General features: G+C 40.0%; 1 protein-coding gene across 1 annotated transcript in view; it reads right to left on the bottom strand.

Moving 5' to 3' along the window:
• The window catches only part of MAMDC2 (MAM domain containing 2), a 56149-nt gene that overhangs the window by 12267 nt on the left and 24154 nt on the right, over positions 1 to 19728 (bottom strand). Inside the window, 7 exon segments of the mRNA XM_069001179.1 lie at positions 2877 to 3142; positions 4029 to 4175; positions 6767 to 6860; positions 9525 to 9781; positions 12116 to 12253; positions 13210 to 13294; positions 13999 to 14264. Coding sequence (XP_068857280.1) covers positions 2877 to 3142; positions 4029 to 4175; positions 6767 to 6860; positions 9525 to 9781; positions 12116 to 12253; positions 13210 to 13294; positions 13999 to 14264 — 1253 coding nt within the window.

Raw genomic sequence — 19728 nt, 5'->3', positions numbered from 1 at the left:
TAGGCACATTGGTCACTACATCTGTATTAGAGGAAAGGTGGCAGCCCTATCTTATTTTGAGACCACCTCTCTTCACTAAAAGTCTGTTTTTCACTTGCTTGTAACATTGCCAAGACACAATGATTTCAGCTCAGATTTTCCTTGCTACAGCCTTTTTTGGAACATTTAATCCAAAACAGTTCCATCATTTCCGAGAACAAGGCTAGGAAAAAAGGGTTTATTTTGCCCCTATTAAGAAAAAAAAAAAAAAAAAAAAAATCTGTGAAAAGCTTGAGCACTCCTAGGCTTTGGAGTAGGAGCAGAAAAGTGTCAGAGTCTGGTCTTTATACCAGTACTATACTTTCTGTCAAGTCATTAGTTTTTGAAAAACTGAAGTTTGTAAGAAATGGGACAAGCAGGGCAAACAGAGTGGGACATGAACAGTATTACAGGGAAAAAAAGTTGGGACTATCCAGAGCTGGGAGTAAGATGAGGATTGGGGTGGGAGGCAGAGGGATGGATTGTTGCCTATGGGACAGGTTAAATAAAATAAAGATGCCTCAGTGAGGATACAAGAGACACAAGGACAGGTTGCAGGAGACTGGACAAGAGAGGTCAAGCTTCTGTCAGGTTTCTCAGTCCTGTCTCCCTCTGGAGCCTAAAGTGTAATCCCTGACTTGCTGGTTCCCACCATTCCTTTCTATCAACCAAAACATGCTCTGGTGCACCTCCACTGCTGCCCCACATTGAAATGAGAGTTTCTTGCCAGCTATTTCACTAGGTGCTAGGCAGACACATCTTCACGGATAACTAACCTGAGTGTTTACACAGTGCCACATAGTAGTACTTCATTTCCTTCTGTTGGCTTAGAAAAGAAGAAACAAAATAAAGCATAAAAGGACTTTTAAAAGTATTAAGGTTGAAGAGCTGGGCATGAGATTGCAAGGAAAAGCCAGAATCAAGTTCACTGTGCAACTTCATTCGAGCCTACTTCTGAATATTATGAGCAGACAGCCTGTAACTACACCAGGTTTTCACCCTCTGCCTTAAGCAGACATGCTTAAACTTTGGCAATATTTGTCTTTTTTATGCTACCTTTCCATCTGTAAACATATATTGTACTTTTCCATATTAACGTGTTTCAGAACTTCACCGATTTTCTTCTATTTGTCTAAGGAAGACTTTATAAACGGAATCCCCTGCCAAATACAGTTACTTAGCTAAGGGGTGCCTGAATTACGGTATGCTGAACACATGCTGACTTTTGTAAAGCACAATGAATCTCATATTTTGTGATATTTGAGGAATGCCTCCACAACAGAAACATTTTGCAACTTGTTTCCACAGGAAGAAGACTTTCACAAGACCTGAAGCACCCAGTAAAGGTTTTTGAGACTTGCCAGAGGCCAATAAACCATGCTGGAGAGCATGGTGTTTCTCCCCCTCCTACACATCTTCAGGCTCAGAAGCAGTGAAGTAAACTTCTTCACAACTGTTTTAGATATACTGACTTCTAGGAAAACAAAAATTGTTCTTCACAAATTTCATGCTGGAAATGTCTGATGCTAAAAAACCTGCCACTTCCAAGGCTGTCAACTAGTTTTAACAGTCATGCTTAGATGTCATCACTACTCACACAGTTGATTATGATACATAAGCTACTAAACCTTTCCAGAAGCAGTAAGAAATACCTAAACAGATGACAAAAGTAAATTATAAGCTTGCCATTTTAACTTTTCCACAAATATCTTGGGATGATAATATGAGAAACCTTTCTAGTATGCACTTGCTGGGCATAATAAAATTCTTTTTTTATTCTCTAACAGCTGAAAGGGAATTATAAATTCTGTTATGTTTTATGCATAAAGTAAATAAAAATCTCATTGAAACTTTAAGGTATCAGGCATCTGACAGAAGACACTAGCCAACAAGTAGGACTGAAATTTTTAAATATAAATTTGCCTCAACACAGTTAGGCAGCTAGGTTTTGGTGAACTTTTATGCTCGGTAACTACTGTTATTTCAAAAGCTAATTTGTAGTGGACAAAATGCTTAAGATGTTTGTCTTTAATTTAGAAAGAGTTAGTTGCAAGACAAGCTTCCATTCATATGTTCATCATATTATCACACTGGTCAACATGTAGTGATCTGTCTGGTCCTCCTTAGATGACCTGCTGATAGTAAAAGTCTGTTACAGAAATCAGGATCACTACAGAAGTAGCACTTACAGAAATCTGTGTAAAAGTCAGTCTTTGTAAAAAGAGTGGAAATGAGGAATTACAATGGCTTAAGGACTTAGTCAGGAGGTGATGTTAAATACCAATGTGTTATTAACTTGCTGAGATAATATAATGACCTCTCAAACGTGGCGTTGCAAATTCTTCAAGCCCATTGCTCTCATTTACACTGACTTCTGGTTTCATATTGTAACCCAGCAGTTAAGTTTAGAGAAGTAGGATCAACTCCCCATTTTGACCAGAACTTACCAGTGCTTTTTTGATTAATTAAAATCTCTAATTGAATATAATGATGATGTGACTCACATAGGAAACAAGCAAACAAAAATGAGTGAATGTGGAGCATGCTGAGAAACCGACACACAACTGGCTTTTGTTAGAGCTCCTCTGGTGAGATTTCCAGCAATACTATGACTACAGTTGAGGACACCAGGGCAACTTTGTACCTGTTCCTGGTAAAAAGCCCCTACATCAGGGCTCCCATGGCAGCCAGGCTGGGAGGAAACATTCTACACACCACTGTACTACCTGGGGAATACTAATTCACTTTGTAGGTATAGCTCATTTAGGTTTAATTCCTGTGTAACCAAGAATTCTGAGAAGAGAAGGCAAGGAAAATCTCTTCTAAGAATTCAGCAAATTTAAAGAGTTGGCTCTTACCTTGCAAGGCATAGGTTTTTTGAAGGAGATTTCAGCTTGAGTCCAAACTCCCTTTGGAGAGTCCAAGACAGACCAGATTTTCTCTTGAACTACATGATTCTCCTCAAAGATGTAAACTGCAAGAGTGCCACTCATCTTGAAAAACCCATATAGGGCATAATAAAAACGCAGACAAAACTGTAAGTTTCCTGGCAGGGTCGGGCCATACAGACGTCCAATGTACCCAGGCTGTGATGTAAACTTTGTGTTTGCCAACAAGTAATAACCTGCAAGACAGCATAATGATTGTATTTCATATTCTATTAGCACAGCTGATTTGCTATTAAAGCAGATTCTGTTATTGCATCAGACTTGGGTTATAAAAATGGTTCCAACTGGCAAGAAATAGATTATCACACTCTGACAGGAAATAACAATTTTTTTCCAAAAGCATCCTGTCTGCTTCTAGCTAAACTGGCACATGGCTAAGTTACCAGAAATAAGTACTTATCAAATTTACCCTGAAAAATTCCCTGGCCTGCTGGCCTCACTGGAAAACTGGCTGTTTCAAGATTACAACTGCGAGACAAAAAAATGGAGGGTAGGGCACAAGGCCTATTATTCCCTGCACCAACTATAAGGAGGTGAGACTTTAGCACATATAATTAATAACCATAAATAGACAAAGAGATGTTTGAATTTCAGAACTTATTCACAGTCCTTTCACCAGGTGGTTTCACTACACAATAGATCAGTTTTCCCTTAAAAATGACAACTATCCTAAGCCCAGAAGGGCTAAAAGGCCACTTTTCCTCTATAGTAAAAACAATGCATTAAGCTATTACTACATTTTCTTGCATGTTTTTGTGGATTCATCCCTCCAGCAACTACAGAGTAGTATAGTGAAGATACCCTGATTTATGGCCCTGCCTGACTATTCAACAGGTGACCTTCCTCCTTTACACATGGGGAAGCACAGCCAGAGTTCCACACAGGACCAAGCTGTGGACACCCGTTTTAATGGCAGAGAGTTACAGTGAGGCAAGCTAACCATTATGCCAGTGATATTAATTAACAGGTGAACAGTGATACAGTGGGTTAACCTTTATATAACCTTTTATGTAACATTTATATATCATTTGACTCTTCTAGGAAAAAGCAGTTTTGATTCACCAAACCCAGTAGTGTGATCTCCTGCTCTATACACATTGCGCTTCACTTTCACTCTGCTCCATCCTGGGCCATCTTTGTGATCTTGGTAAAAATTACACAGATCTTCCTCAAAATTGCAGCCTGCATTGGCAGGATTGAAAGGAGTTCCTAAAAGAAAGACACATATGTTCTGTTAGGATGAGTACAGTGTGATAAGCATAGGTATTTGAAGCAGAAGGATGCCAAAGCATACTTTGGTTCATCTTGCTTTTCTTTACAGACGATGAGCATGTGCAAAGATGTTACACATACATAGTGCATAGTCACAATGAAATCAAACTATCAAATTTCTATTGCAAGTTGGTCTTATATTCTTAGATTTTTGCTGGAGCCAGGAGAAAATCTGCTTCATAGTCTCTCTAAAACACAAATAAGCTACAGATATTAAGACCAGATTCTTCCTTCAGGACATGTTCACAGAGACATCCTGACCATTTGTTTTCATCTGCTCCTTCATTGAAAAGATACAAAATGAGTGTGTGTGTGTGCCCATGTGTGCACTGAACATCAACATTTAGTATTTTTTTAAAGAGCACTTATTAAAAATCCTTTTTATAGTTATGTGTAACGTGTGTGCATACGCATGCTGTAAGTATGTAAGTAAAATAGCTTTTAGTTCATGTCCAACCTCATGGCTACTTTTCTCTGCAGCTTGCCTCACAAAGTGCTAACACTGCAGTGTGGAAAGCTGAACCATTTATAGAAAAGTTGATTAAAAGCAAAGCTATGAACCCCCAGCCCTTGCTGATGGCTCTCCCATAATCTGCATTATGGAATTCATGGGTCAGGACTTGCTTTAGTCTGAAAAAAAGTGCCCACAAATAAAACATTTCCACTTCTTTAAAGGCCTCACCAGTCTCTTACACAAGGTGCTGGGGGAAGGAGGGGCACAACCCAAAGCTATCAAGCAAATTTTGGCTTTGTCAGGAGCCCAGACCCAGGACACTGTGTGCACCACTCTACAGCAGCACACATGACCCTTCTTCATGGAGACTAAGAGAGATTTTCCAGCAGGGACAGGTACACAGACAATCCACTTCAGAAGAAGAAAAAAGTTGGCTTTAGAGTGATGCCTGAGGTCTTTTCAGCCTCAGATAGGCCAAATCTATGCCCTGCCTGTGTGTTTTACTCTTCCTGCAGCTGTGGCCTCCCACCTCTGCTTTCCTAGTTAAAGAAAAGGCAGGTGAAGCACTACCACATGGCATTAAACCCATATTCTGATTCATCGTTGCTGAGCAAGTTTAATACTCTGGTACCTCTTCCTCCATTTGGCTAATACTGAGACTTTTGTTGAACAAAACTTCCAGAAAAATATAAAGAAAAAACTTAGTGCTGTTCTATATACTGCTATGGCGGAATTACAAGGAAAATGGAGATCTCTTGCTTTTAAATGTCTCTACTCAGAAGAATTGAAGATGACAATATTTGGTAAGTCTGAAGGATCAAACAGTATATGTTGTATTTCAACAAAGTACAAAGCAAATTATTTAATTTCATTTCTCAAATAAAAAACCCCAAAGCAACCACAAAACCAACCTTCAAAATCAAAGTTAGTAGGCAAAGCTCTATATGAACCTATCATATTCAGAATAGATTCGGAACCATTCAGACTAGATCTGAACTTAACCATTGGGGCAGAAAATGCTATAAAATTTATCCCCATCCTCTATACATATAAGTTGTCTGAAAATTAAAATGGAAAACACAGATAAGCACACAGCTCCAACCCCTTGAAAATTGCAAACATAACTTGGGATTTTTGTTGCAAAATAAAGTAAACACCAAAAAGGTATTGAGGAGATAATGAAACAATGGATTTACCCAGCCAGGAGATGTGGATTATTAATGATTAATGTATCTGGAATCTACTTCCGTCAGCAGTGATACTTCAGCAGTGGAGGCAGAGCTAGCAGATACTTTGAGATAAAAAGGGGGAAGAAACAGCCTCTTTTTCCTTGATCACTTCAAAGATTAGGCAAAAAATTCAAATTTATGACCAAAGGAATAGATGGTATCAGTGGGAAACTACTAATCTGCTTTTGACTTGTGTTTAGTACCACAGTAAAAACGCAGCAGCCAGTACACAGCTACTTAAGAGGCTGCATTCAAAATGACAAAGTCCTTTGTCCCAGGTGCCTCTACAGCAGAGGTCACATGGATTCAGGTGGTGTCTGTTGTGAAAGCCTAACAAATACCTGACAGACACGACACTGACTGAAATGAGTAATACCTCCTGGAAGACTGAAGACAGGAAGGCAAGGCTCATGTTTTGGCTCTGAAGAATACCTCAGGGCATGTAGCACAAAAAACGCCTACACTGGTATTAATGAAAAGCCCAGGGCATTTACTTCCTCGTACCATCACACCTGGGAAAATCCACCCTCTCTTTCTGTGACAGGCCTGCAAGTGGTAATTTCTCAAAACCCGTAGTGATGCAAATACAGCATTCAGTCCAGCACTCCAGTTGCAGAACCCTGAGGCAAGGTCTTTGGAAAAAGAATCATTAAGGCCTGGTTTTTGGAAAAATGAATGGCACTGGTGTTATCTGCTGTTATGTCTTCTGAAGGAAGAGGAGCCCAATGGCACTGGTCAGTTGAGAAGTTAGCACCAAATACTGCAAATACTGACAGACAGAGTTCTGAGGGGCAAGGCAAAGGGGGAAAACAAGGGAGATGAATAGCAGTAGGAGCTCGTCATACCTGTCTGATTGCTGCAGTACACTGGAGAGAAAGAAATGTCATCAAGGGCAACATAACCTCCCTTAGCGCTATTGAAAGCAACTTCGAATATTACCTAGAAATTATAATAAACTGTTATTCATCTGCCATATACTTAGCAATAATTTTGGTGCACATCTTTGAAATACAGAATTCTGATTGGATGTCCCAGACAGACACCAGCACGTCATACAGTCCTGCAAGTGTTGGCACAAATTAAATTATATCACTTATTAGGGATATAAATCAGAGCCTGACCTTGGCAGTAGATCTTTGCTCACTCAAGGTCAAGGAAAAACCAAAGGGAACATAGGGTCTTCTGCTTTATGAAACACCAGTTTTAAAGATGCAGTAAGACTTCTGGCATTGTATTAGACAAAACCACTATTTACAATCGTCAGTCTGTACTGACTAGAACTCCAATTTTATCTAGAATCTGTCTGAATCGAGCTAAACCCCCCCTGTGTTCACTACTCTGTTATTAAAATATTGAATTTTACAGTTTTCTGTAAACATCCTCAGACACTGAAACACGTGACTTGGCATTAGCTGTCAGGGAAGGTTTCCTGTACAGAATTTATTTAAGAACCAGAAAAGCTATTGCTGTGTTTTGTTTACCACAAAGATCAAACAATGCTTGTATTTAGTAATTCCCAGGGGATATAATTTCCTCAAGTAAGTGGAGGACAATCTTTAACTCTTGAGGAAGTGTCTTAAAACTTCTCTTAAGTATCAAAGCTCTGAGGTACAGGAAAGCTTTGAGAGCCAGCCCCAGGAACAAAGCAAGGAAATAAGGACAAACGCTTTCAGAGTGAGATTCTTTTCAGTGAAAGCAATGCCTGTGATGTTTTGCCTAAGGATGGGAGGCAAACTAGGAGAGCTAGTGTAAGAATCCTGAGCAATCTCCTTTAGCCAGATGAAACAAGAGGAAGACTCTCTTGAAGCAACCAAAGAATTTATATGTAAGATTTCATCATTACTTCTATAAAATGATCTCTAAAATAATTACTGTGTTGGATTACATAAAAATTCCTTGAGCAGATTAAAGGCCTGTTTAGCCCCTCTTTTTTTTCCAGCAGACAGCCTACAGAAAGAACTGAAGACAATGACAGGCTTTCAGTTCTTCTTCCCTTACATTATATTCCTCATGGATTCTTTCTTTCCCATTCATTTTTCTAATCAGTTTTTAAACTGATCTTAATAATGGTATCTATGGTATGTAGTGGAAGTGAGTTCTACGGTTGTGTCATATATTAAAAGACCTTCTGTTTATTTTATTTTAAAACTTACATGGTAGCTAAGAATTTGGAACAGCAATATAAATTTTGAGAAACAGGGAACAGCTAATCTTTTCTGTCTCGTCCATGATTCTTAAGAACCTCTACCATACTCTACTTTGATCTTTTTTTGTAAGGGCTGAAAACTGTTATTTCATTAATGTAACTTCTCCATACTTTTAATTACCTGCATCTCCTTCTTGGACAATATTTTTTTAATCTGTTTTTAATCTTTAATTTTTTTTTTTTAACTGAGAGAGCTAAGTTGCATACCCTGCTGAACACAAGGGTACCCTGTGCATTCATCCAGTGGTACAACATCTTATTTATTCCAGTATGGATAGTTTCCAACATTCTGGATGGATTTTTGAATGCTACCAGGAAACGAGAGGATATTTTCACAAAATTAACCACCGTGTTGTTAAGCTCTAAGTGATCATTAATTAATTTCCATCGATAGTGCTAGGACTGATTTTCACTTTTTAATTTGTATCTACTGAATCAGTGATTCACTTACCATTCAGTATTATGAAGCCTTATGAGAGCCACCCTCCTTTCCCTGAAGTCTGATGATTTAAATGGATGATCATTGACTTTACAGAGTTATTATAAAAGAGCTGTGCAACATCTCATTAAAATTAAAATTAACATCTCTAATAATTTCTGGAAATCTGCAGGTTTATGGCGAATTAGCAAATAACTTAGGTAGAATTGAAGCAAATAGAATTTACTCGCAATCCATCTGTTAGAAGTATTTATGTATAGAGTATATGTGTGTATATATACAAAAATTACATATATATGTAAAATATACATGTAAGTATACACATATGTATATAATGCATATACACTGTTTATTTCAATCTATTACGTTTTGAGTATTTTTTAGTAAACACTAGGGAGTAAAAAATTCAATTTTTTTCTGATACTCTCAAAAGTCATTGTAATAACCATCAAGAGCTGTCTTTCACATCCAAGGACTATTGTACTCTTAGGACCCAAGTTTGGACTTTTTCTCATGAACTACAGGATCTAAGTAGGGTGGAGAATAGACCTCAAATATGGTTTTGAATTTTTCTTCTGCAGTATTTTTCTTATGCATTATTTTATGATACTCAGCATCTTCAAAAATGGATCATGGAGTCACAAAAATAGGGAACTGAGAGAACATTGATATTATTCAGCAACTGAAAAACCTCACATTAGTCAGACTCTACAGCCTCCCAAGGTACTCCAATAAAGCACTGCACCAGCTGGCTTCAAAATCAAGCATGAGTGTGGAAAGTGATCCCTCCTTGACCCTTATGCAAAGGTCAAAGGAAATCACAGATCACCACCATCTTTAAAGACATCTTTCAGATAGTGGATAGTCCCTGCCATGTTCCTGGCTTAGCCTGAGCTGGCACTCATGTCTGAGGCAACCTGGAAGTTGCAGCTGGACTGTACAGGAAGGATTGTTTTACCTCCATGGGATACGGCGCATTGAAGTCGACTTCTGCTAGTGTCCAGTCTGCATTCAGTGCACTGTCTGTTTTCCACATCTCTTCATAAAAGCCACTCATGTCTCTTAAGTAAACAGTAAAAACAATGCTGCTTTCCTGCTTAAGTTGATAATAAAAAGATAAGCAGCCAGATACTGGGGCCATGGTCTTTGGTGAGATTAGCTGGGCCACTTCCTGAAAATGTTTGACATAAACAGAATCCACATACATGTAGTGACCTAGAAGCAGAAAAAAAACCTTTGTATAAGGACACTCTTTAAAGAACACCACTTACAAGAAGTATCAGGAGAGGAACAGGGACTAGACATACACATCTATGATCTGGCCAACAATGGTTGCTTCCCAGAAAATTTTTAGCAATTCTAAAAGGTTGGGGTTTTTTTCTCTCCTCCTATGTGCAATCCAAAATTGTTTGGCTAAAATACCACTGGCAAAATGTCAGTCTTAGCTCTTTCTTTTCTTGTTTATTATTATTATTATCATTATTATTATTATTATTATTATTATTATTATTATTATTATCATTATCATTATTATTATTTATATATTTATTTATATTTGAAACATAATAAACTCTATATTTTGGGAGCCATTCATAAATGGAAAAACGTGTTAACAACTGTGTAAATTGCCTCCCTCCCCACAGCTCTGTATAGCATTTAGTCTTTCTCAAGTGCAACTTATACTGAAGCAACCCAAGTAAATTAACAAAGCCATGTGTTTCCTCATGTTTTACACAGCAGTATAACATATCAAATTATTAACAAATAGCTTTTAATCAGTACATTCTGCTCAGTCTATCTAGGATTTAGTTTATAAATGACTTATTTTTACTGCATAGACTTGAGTTTTTATGTAAAATCCTTGAAGAAGATTTTTGGGAGATGTTAATGAGCAGAAAAATGCATTACACATGAGGAGAGTACCTTCCCATCATGAATATGAGCCAATATAACCTGCAGGATTTTCAAATTTTCTAATACTTTAATTTTGGGAGTGTTATCTGAATTTAAACAGGACACATCCATGTTCACGAACATGCTGTGCATCTGTAGTTTTTCTTCTTCTGCACTCCCCGAAACACAGCATCAAGCAGTGTACGATGAACAAAAAAAATGGTTCTTCTCAGGTAGAAAGCCTGAAGGAGACTGAAGCGTCAGACTGGTGGGGTACTTCAGCATGAACACTGCAAACTGTGCCATTAGGTTTGTGTGGGCATCACTACATTAATTAGCACACAGAGGACTCAGACCTTTAGATGTCACTTCTTGCTTCATTCTGGTGGAAGGAGGGGAAAGGACTTGCTTGGCTGGGGGTCTCCTCCAGATTGTGCACTTCAGCACCAGACTGGTGACTTCAGCGATACTTGCCTGCGAGGTTCTCAGCTTCACTTCTGTTCTGCAGTTTTAGCACATCTCATAGCTTAGCTACAATCTCCCTGGATGATGCAACTCCACAGCCCAATTCTTGCAAAAAGAAGGCTCTTCTGTGGCTTTAGGCTTCTTGAGGCCTTCTCAGTAAATGGTCAGCAGTGAGGGCTTGGTGTGAAATAGAAATGCTGTGGCTACAAGAAAACACATCCCTCCCAGCTGGGAGCATTTCCTGTCACAGTACTTATTTAATAGGTTGATCTGCTGTCGGCTGTTGAAGTTTTGGCGAGTTAAATTTTCCCCAAAATTTTACCAGCATTTCAGTGCCAGGGGGTGACTCAGGGGTAGAGTGACACTCTGTACTCAACTCACACAATTGTGAAATAAATAAAAAGGCACAGCGGCATGAGTTAAGGAAAGAGGATCAACCCTGCTTTTCATGATGTGATTCCTTGCACTGCCACAAGCATCATTCTGTCCAAGACACACAGTGGGCAGCAGCAGCCAGATGTACTGACCATCACCTGCTGTGGAACTTTGTGCAAAAGTGAAGTTATCCCCCAACCCTTCTTCATGGCTGTGTAAAAAACTCTTCCCTCAGCAAGCTGTCCAGGACGAGCATTTCATACAAGGCAAGTGCTGAAATTCCAGTAATTCTTTCCTGCATTATGCCTCTGAGGGGCTGTATTAACAGCACCACATTTGACTGAAAGAAAGAAAACTTCTAAACTGTACAGTTTAACCCAAGATTCTCCAAGCGTGTTTTAATACCTTGGTTTTCCTACTCAATTTTCTCAACAGCCACTGGAAGGAAAACCCCTGCCAGATGTACAGAGCAGCGGTACAAGAATCTGAAACTTATTGTGGCCCATACTTTTAGAATACACAGAAAGTTGAATTTTCCACCTCTCCCATCCAAAATTTTACCCTTACCTCTGAGTACTTTTGAATCCTAGTGAAGAGCGTAGCAGCCTTATTACAAAGCTTACAGGCAGTTTTGTGTGAACTTCTCCAAAATCCCGTAACTAATCTCTTTTTCCCCCCATAAATCACTCTTACCCTCCCCACCCCAACCCCACAATGGAAAGAACTCGCATAATAATAACTCGCAGTATGAGAGTCATACATGAATCACAGATTCAGATTTTTCCACTATATCTCTGCTCTACATTTGTTGCTTACCCAGTGCACTGTTAAGTGTGTGGTCTTTGGGCAGGATAGACTGAGAATTCCGAATGCTCCCTCCACCAACAAACCAGTTGACGTTAGGATTCCAGCGGTTCACATAGCCACAAAGATGATTTTCTTCAAAGTCACATTCTGCAATTGCAGACACCACCAGCTGAGTGTACACATTTTCATTACAGAAATAGGAAGAGCAAATTACTAAGCACTGGCCTTGCTTCACATATGGCAGAGCAGATAATGCCTGTATTTATAAAACTGGACACAGCATTTAAGAGCTTATAATAAATAGGAGCAAACCTATCCACAATTTTTGATAAAATTTTCATTTCCATCTTCTTTGGGCCAATCTGTCTTTTCATCGTTTGCCAGTATAGGACTGCTGTAATTTAGAACCAAATAAAGCCGATTTAAATATATCACCTCCTAGTAGTAAATAGTCAAAGCAGAACTTTCACTTGTAAATCAGGGATGGCCAGAAGCAAAGCAGGATTAGTATTTCGTAACAGTAATGCAACTGCTTTGTTTCCTTCACAGAGCCAAAGAATTGTGACAACTTGGCTGGACTCCACCAGAGCTCTCCAGAAATGTGAAGATCCTCAAGCCTCCTAGACACTGGAATTTTTGAACTTCATTAGCAGTTTTTAGCAAATGTCATGAGGAAATAGCACTAAGTATAAATACATATCAGCAGAGTTTTGAGTCTGCAGTCTCTGGATGCCACTGTAAGGAAGCCATAAGCAGGCAGAGAGCAGAAATAATGTTGCAGCTGTTATGTCTAGTATTCGAAGAAGTACAACGTTTTTTTGAAATGTAACACTTGTTCCTGCTTGAACAATAAATAGATTTGGAATTAATTACTGTATGTAATATGTCTATATATATAACCTAGATAGGTGAAAAAACCCCACTTACTAGTTTGTGCAATCTTAACTTAAAAATTATCTATATTGAATATGGCAGTGTACTTTTCAATCAGGAAAAAGCCATTGTTTTTTTTTTAAACCCAGACCTTCAATCCACTTTTAAAACTGCCAACGAGGTATTTTTTTCTGTGCAGAGAATATGAGAATTGAGCAGAGAGTACGTACCAATACAATATCCAGAAGTTATTTTGATTTCAAAAACTGCTATACTGGTGGATTTATCTTGTCCCATTTCACCTTCCAGTACAAGCTGCACAATATAAACCAAACTGTCAATTTTAGAGTTTCATTAGTACCTTGAATATTTAAACAGGATAAACAGGGGAACAAATTAAATATATCTCGGGGAACCATCATCCTTAGAGTCAGATGTGCTTTTGCTGAAGGAGCTTGGCAGAATGCATTAAAGATGGAGCCAGTGCTCTTCCTCAAGCACAGAAGACACACTAAAGGACAATGAGAAAAGGCGAAAAATTCCCACACTTCATTTAAGAGTATATGGAATTCCATATTGCTCAGCTGTGGTTATGCAAGATGTTATTGTGAGTGATACAACATGATGGTTTCTGGGTAGAAATACTCTTTTGTCAGCATTTGACTCCTTCCAGAAAGGCACAGAGGGCAGGAATAAGTGAGTCCAGTCGCAGACCCGGGGCTTGGGAGTTCCCATATCTGCCACGTGGCACCAGCAGCTCCACAGGGATGTCAGGAGGTGAGGCATCCTTGCTGCAGGGCTCAGCTGGCTGTGTGTCCCTGTGAGCTACTCCACAGCTGCTGCTCAGGGCACTGCCTGGTGCCAGCTCTGCTCACGGGTGCTAGGGACAGAAGGCTCAGCTGACTCGTGCTGCCAGCCTTAGAAGGGCTCGAAATAAGTTTGCATACATTAAAAAAGCAGTTTGTACAGCCCAAGGTATGCACCAGAAAGCCTGTCATATCTTCTAAAATTGGGCTTACCTTATACTTCTTTGTGCTATTCATTAAATCTAAGCTAGCTATGAGCCAGCTATCCGATGGCTCCTTGGCCGACCACAGCAAACGATCAAAACTTTCTCCTTCCTGCCGCAGGTACAGGTTGAGCCTGGCAGGATCAGGTGAGGTGTCTGAAGTTGTGGCTATCTGATAAATCAGTCTGACACAGCTCCATTCCTCGGAGTACAGATCAGGGCTGGACAGCACTGCTTTCTCACCCTCATAAGACGTATCCACAGAAATGTAATGTCCTGGGAACAGACACGCATCAGAATAGTAAATGGCAGGCTTTGCTTTTGCATCCCTGGAAAAAATACTTATTTAGGAAGGAATGGTAGTTCCAGGACTAGGTCAGGAGACTGAGACCACCACTCATCTGCTAAGTCATTTAACCTTTCGATATCCTACTGTACTCATACAAATGTGTCTCCCACCATTTTTAAACACAATTTTTAAATTATTGGAAATTTTAAGACAAGCTATTTTGTCACTGTAAAGCAGATTATTAAGTAGTACCCTGTGGAACTGATACCTGTAGATAGACAATTTGTTTGACAAGATAATTTGCACACTAGAAACGTTTTGCAGGAATATTTAGTTGTTTTATAGATCAAAACTTTTTATTTTCATTTAATTTTAAAAACAATACATAAAATGGGGCATTGCAGCTAAAAACTTCCAAAGCGCTTCTGGTTTCAAAGAATAAAACTAGAAAGACACTCTTAAGTAGTAAAATAAACATGTTCAAATCTGCTGACTCAAAAAAAATTGCAAAATGTAAAGCAACATTTAAACATATCAGCAGTCCAAGATTATTTTAAAATTACTCTCTGGAACAGGGTCTAAAACAGCCTTCTGTATGAGAATGAAGGGGTGCAATGACAAGCTAGAAGTGCATGAGGAGGCAAAAAAAGTGTGAAAGAAACAACATATAGAAATATGAGGCAACAGTAAACAAATTTCAGTGAAACACAGGTCCTGGAGGCTCTACTAAGACATCAAAACCAAGATCAGAGGAGTTAAATGGAATACAGGATTCACAGAAACCTGAAAAGCAATGCCAGAAACAAGCGATACAAAAAATGAAAATTTTAAAGTAAGTTTTAAAAACCCAAAACACCACAAAACAAAACAATAAGACAAGTTAGGACTGATGTCTGAAACATTATCCCATAGACAATCAAGAAAATGATCCTTCTAACCTATTGCCAATGTATATTAGACAAGTTTCACTTCTGATACTAATTCACATCACCTGAGCTGGAAGCATAAGTGCTGCTAGGGCCTGTGTCAAGTTAGCCCTTTACCCAGCAGCACATCACACTTAGCCTTTTCAGAATCTCCAGAGCATATACTTCTTTCTTAATCTCATCTCACTTGACCACAGAGCTTGTCAGTTTCCATGCATAGGTAAATACTTGGATAACTCAGAAACCTCAGCAGACACAGTGATGTTAAATACACTGCTTGCCTTTGAGGCACACCCTCCCCTCCCAAATCCTGCCCGAACCCTCCCATTCTTTGTGTCCCACCAAGACACTCTGGGGTTCCTTCCTAGAAGCTCTCTTGTTGCCTTTTCAAAAGCATTCTCTCCAATGGAAGAAAATCATCTGCATGGACAGTCACTACCCCCTCAAGGCAAAGAGCAGGTACAGATCCGCTTTATGAGGTTCCCAAAGTCCTCTCCCACCAACCCTCAGGAAGATGCCAGGAACAGACAGTCACTCTGACAACACCTGATTCTTTGGGAAGTGCATGTTACAGCATCCCCCTGCATCTGCTCCATCTCTCAGCTGCAGACACAGTGCACAGCAACCCATTTGTACCGGACATTTTGTTTAACTGATGTAAGATAAATGATTGCTAGGAGATAGCTGCAGCCCTAAGCAGTGTAAGGGGCTGTGCAAATAAAGAAAAGCTGCATTTTCTTTCCCTTTTTAGGGAATGGAATTTTTTTTGCCTCTTATCATAATTTCTCTTTATATCTACTGTCTGGTTTTAGTCTACTAGGGAAAGATACAAAATCACTGGTTAAGTACAAGTAACTTGGTACTGCAGTGGTATTTGAAAGAAAAATAAATACAGGAATAAATATTTTAAAATAGGCACCTAATGTGCATGCCAAATACTTAATCTGCCACTACATAAAATGGGAGTCCATAGCATCCACTTGCATGCATATGTCCAGTTAGTTCACACAAGTTAGCACACACGGCATTTATTTATTGGCATATGCCTGCCCCTAGTATGCATGTTTTTTCACAGGAAGATAGAGGGAAATCACCAAGGCTCCATCAGAAGTCAAATGCTTCTTGCAAATTTGGTTCTAATTGATGTAATTGACAATATCCAATTCAGATGAAGAATCTATATTTTTAGGCTAGTCTGAACTTGGATCATTTTACTTACAAAGAAACCTACAATTCAGAATCCATACCTGGCAATTTCAGTTTAGATTTCAGCCCTATTTTCGTCTGCACTGCAAGAGAAACCCCATAGAAAACAGATCCTTCTTGTAATAGTAATCTTCTTTTTTTTTTTTTTTTTCAGAAATAAATTAGCATTGACATAGGAAAATACATTCACATGAAGACCTCAAATTACCAGCTAGGAAGCTTAAATGGCTGCCAGGTTTTAAAACTTAATTATAAGTAGACTAAGGTTTCTTCTACAAAAATAGTGGTTTAGAAGAAAACCTCTTATAATTTCCAACTGGGATGATTATGTCACTGTAAATTTGACTCTGCTCTCTGTGTGTTGTGCACTTGCTCCCACTTTGTCTGATTCACCACAGGTATGAGAGCAAAGATCATGAACTCCCTTTTTAACTGGGGGTGGGGTTGGTTGCTTTTTCTAAAAAGATTAATTGTATATATTCATTACCTCTCCAGAAACAGAGTGCTCTCACTCCCAAACTAATAATTTCAGCTTCTTTTGAAAGTTTAAATATGTAGTTGGCTGCACCGAAATCAATGGAAGCACTGATAGAGCGCTTTATGTCGAAGTTTAAATGCTTTGCTAATCAGGATCAGGGAGCGTGGCACTTGGCAGTACCAAGCACAGAAAATGCCAACGTTAAACTTCTTCCAAATGAATGGCAGCATTGACTAAATGGCCTTTACCCTAAACCGTACTTCAGTAACAGCAGTGATGTGCCATTGATGCAGAAAGGGAGGTCTCACAATGCAGACCTCAAGGGCTGACACAGAGCAATTGTGAGAGCAAAGCAAGGCAAAGCGGGGGTTCCTTGGAGTAAAGAAGCAGACAACTTTCCACACTTGTTTGTAGGAGTAATTTTCCAGTCTGTGGAGAATTTCATGAATGCACAGTGGTGTAGCCTCTCAAAAATGTAATAATGCAGCTTCATTTTGCAGCATGCCACAATCCTCCTGCAAATGCCCATGACAGCTAATTTATAGCAATCATTCAGGAGTTACCAACAGAGTACTCTTCGAAATCACAGGAAGGCAGATGAGAGTAGTCACAAAACTCTAAGAAAAGCCTGATGACACAGAAACACAAACATACAATTTCCAACAATTACTTGCTCAGAGGGTAGATGCAGCCCTAAGCAGGGTAAGGGGCTGTGCAAATACAGGAAAGCTGAACTTTCTTTTTCATTTGCTGACTGACATGACTTTTTGAGTATCATGGAGAGTGGCTTGGCAACTACATAGTCAATTCTACCAAGACTCTGGAATGCATCTCATCAGGTCCCATAGACTTACATACTTTCAGGTTCCTCAGGTGGTCACAAACCTGATTCTCTCTGAGGGACTTTGCTCCCCCAGTCACATTTTACACGCCATCCACTCGAGAGGTGTGAGAAGAGAAGTTGCCAGTGAGGGTTGAGGCAAAAAATTTTTGAGCACCTCAGCCTTCTCCTCATCCTAGTTACCAGTTTGCCAGCCTTGCTTATCAAGGGGGTAAATGCTTTCTTTGACCTTCCTTTTCTGGCTGACACACCCTTGAAAGTTCTTCATGCTGTTGTTTGTGACCTTCGTGAAGTTAAGCTCCAGCTTTGCCTTTGCCTTCCTCACCCCATTCCTACACAACTGGGCTGTGATCCTGTAATCTTCCCTGAATACCTGTCCTTGCTTCCACTGACTGTGGATTTCTTTCTTGCCCTTTAGTTTGACCAGCAGGTCCTGACTAACCCATGCCAGTCTCCTGCGTTCCTTGCCTGAACTTTTCCTCCTGGGGATTGCTAGTTCTTGTTCTCTGTGGAAAGCATCCTTAAAGATCTGCCAGACATCTTTTCCTCCCTTGTCCCTCAGAGTAGTTTCCCAGAAGGTCCTATTGACTACATCCTTGATGACCTGGAAGTTTGCTTTCCTAAAATTCATGATTCTGACTTTACTCTTTGCCTGACCCATATCCCTCAGGACTACAAACTCCACCAGTGCATGATCGCTGCAGCCCAGGCTGCCTCCAATCTTGATGGCCCCAATTAACTTGTATTGGCAACCCACAGGTCCAGTATCACATCCCCTCTGGTATGGCTGTCTATAACCTTAAGAAGTGATCCCCCATGCACTACAGAGGTCTCCTGGACTGCCCACAGCTCACCGTGTTACTTGCCCAGCAGGTGTCAGCGTGGCTGAAGGCCCCCAGCAGGACAAGAGCCTGTAAGCACAATGCCTCCTGCAGCTGGAGCAAGAAGGCTTTGTCAACAGGCTCCCCTCGGCTGAGCAGCCTGTAGTATGTGTCAGCCATGAGGTTCTCTTTGTTGTCTCGATGTCTGATTCTTACCCACAGGCTTTCAATCTGTTCATGCCTATTCTTCAGAAATAGACCTTCACACTCAATCCCCCTCCTGATAGAGAGGGCAACCCCCTTTCTTTTCTTGAACAGCCTGTCGCCATCCATAGGTGCAATCCAGTCATGGGATTTGTCCCACCCAGTTTCAGTAACGCAACGAGATCATAACTTCACAGCAGCACAGTGACTTCCCACTCCTCCTGTTTGTTGCCCACACTGTTACCCTGGTGCAAAGGCACCTCAGCTGAGCTGTCAGCTCATGTTGCCTTCTTGGAGGAACATCCCTTCATTTCAGAGAGATATTTCACTGGTATTTCTTGGCTTCTGCTACCTCAGGAGCCCCTGGCTTGTTTCCATAAGATGTCAAATGTGCTCAGTGTGGCCAGTTCATCTCAGTTCCACTGCCTGAGGGCCCTCACCTGCACCCTGTCCCTCTAACCTTGGTATGTCATCCCACAGCTTCTCAAGGGCAAGCCTGTCATTGTCCCCTTCCCTGGCACATCTATTTTAAAGCTCCATCAATGAGCCCTGCTAGCTCCTGAGCAAAGACAAGCTTCTGCAGAGATGACAAAAGCCAGGGATTGCTAACTATCTTTGACTGCTAACAGCCAGCAGATGCCTGGTGAAGGCAAACACCTACAGCCAGGACAAGAGATGGGAGAAAGGAGACTCAGATTATTTCCCTCACCTATCTCTCACTACTATAGTAAGTAATGCACTTTTTACATTTCCATGATGACTTTTTACCTGCCATGTAACTCGACTGTCTTCTGCTTGACAGCCGAATCAAACTTTAAAGGACTAAGCATGTGTTCATTTTATATTCCTCCATGTCCAAACAAAACATTGAGCCCAGGGGGAATGAGGACACTGTTTCAAACCTATCCCACCTCAGTGCAACTATGCACTGCAGCAGCAAGACTGACAAAATGAGATCTTTTAAATCCTCCTGTA

This window comes from Aphelocoma coerulescens (assembly GCF_041296385.1).
Source record: "Aphelocoma coerulescens isolate FSJ_1873_10779 chromosome Z unlocalized genomic scaffold, UR_Acoe_1.0 ChrZ, whole genome shotgun sequence".
NCBI lineage: Eukaryota > Metazoa > Chordata > Aves > Passeriformes > Corvidae > Aphelocoma > Aphelocoma coerulescens.
The sequence above is the reverse complement of the archived record's forward strand: the minus strand, read 5'-3'. Positions and strand labels throughout refer to the sequence as shown.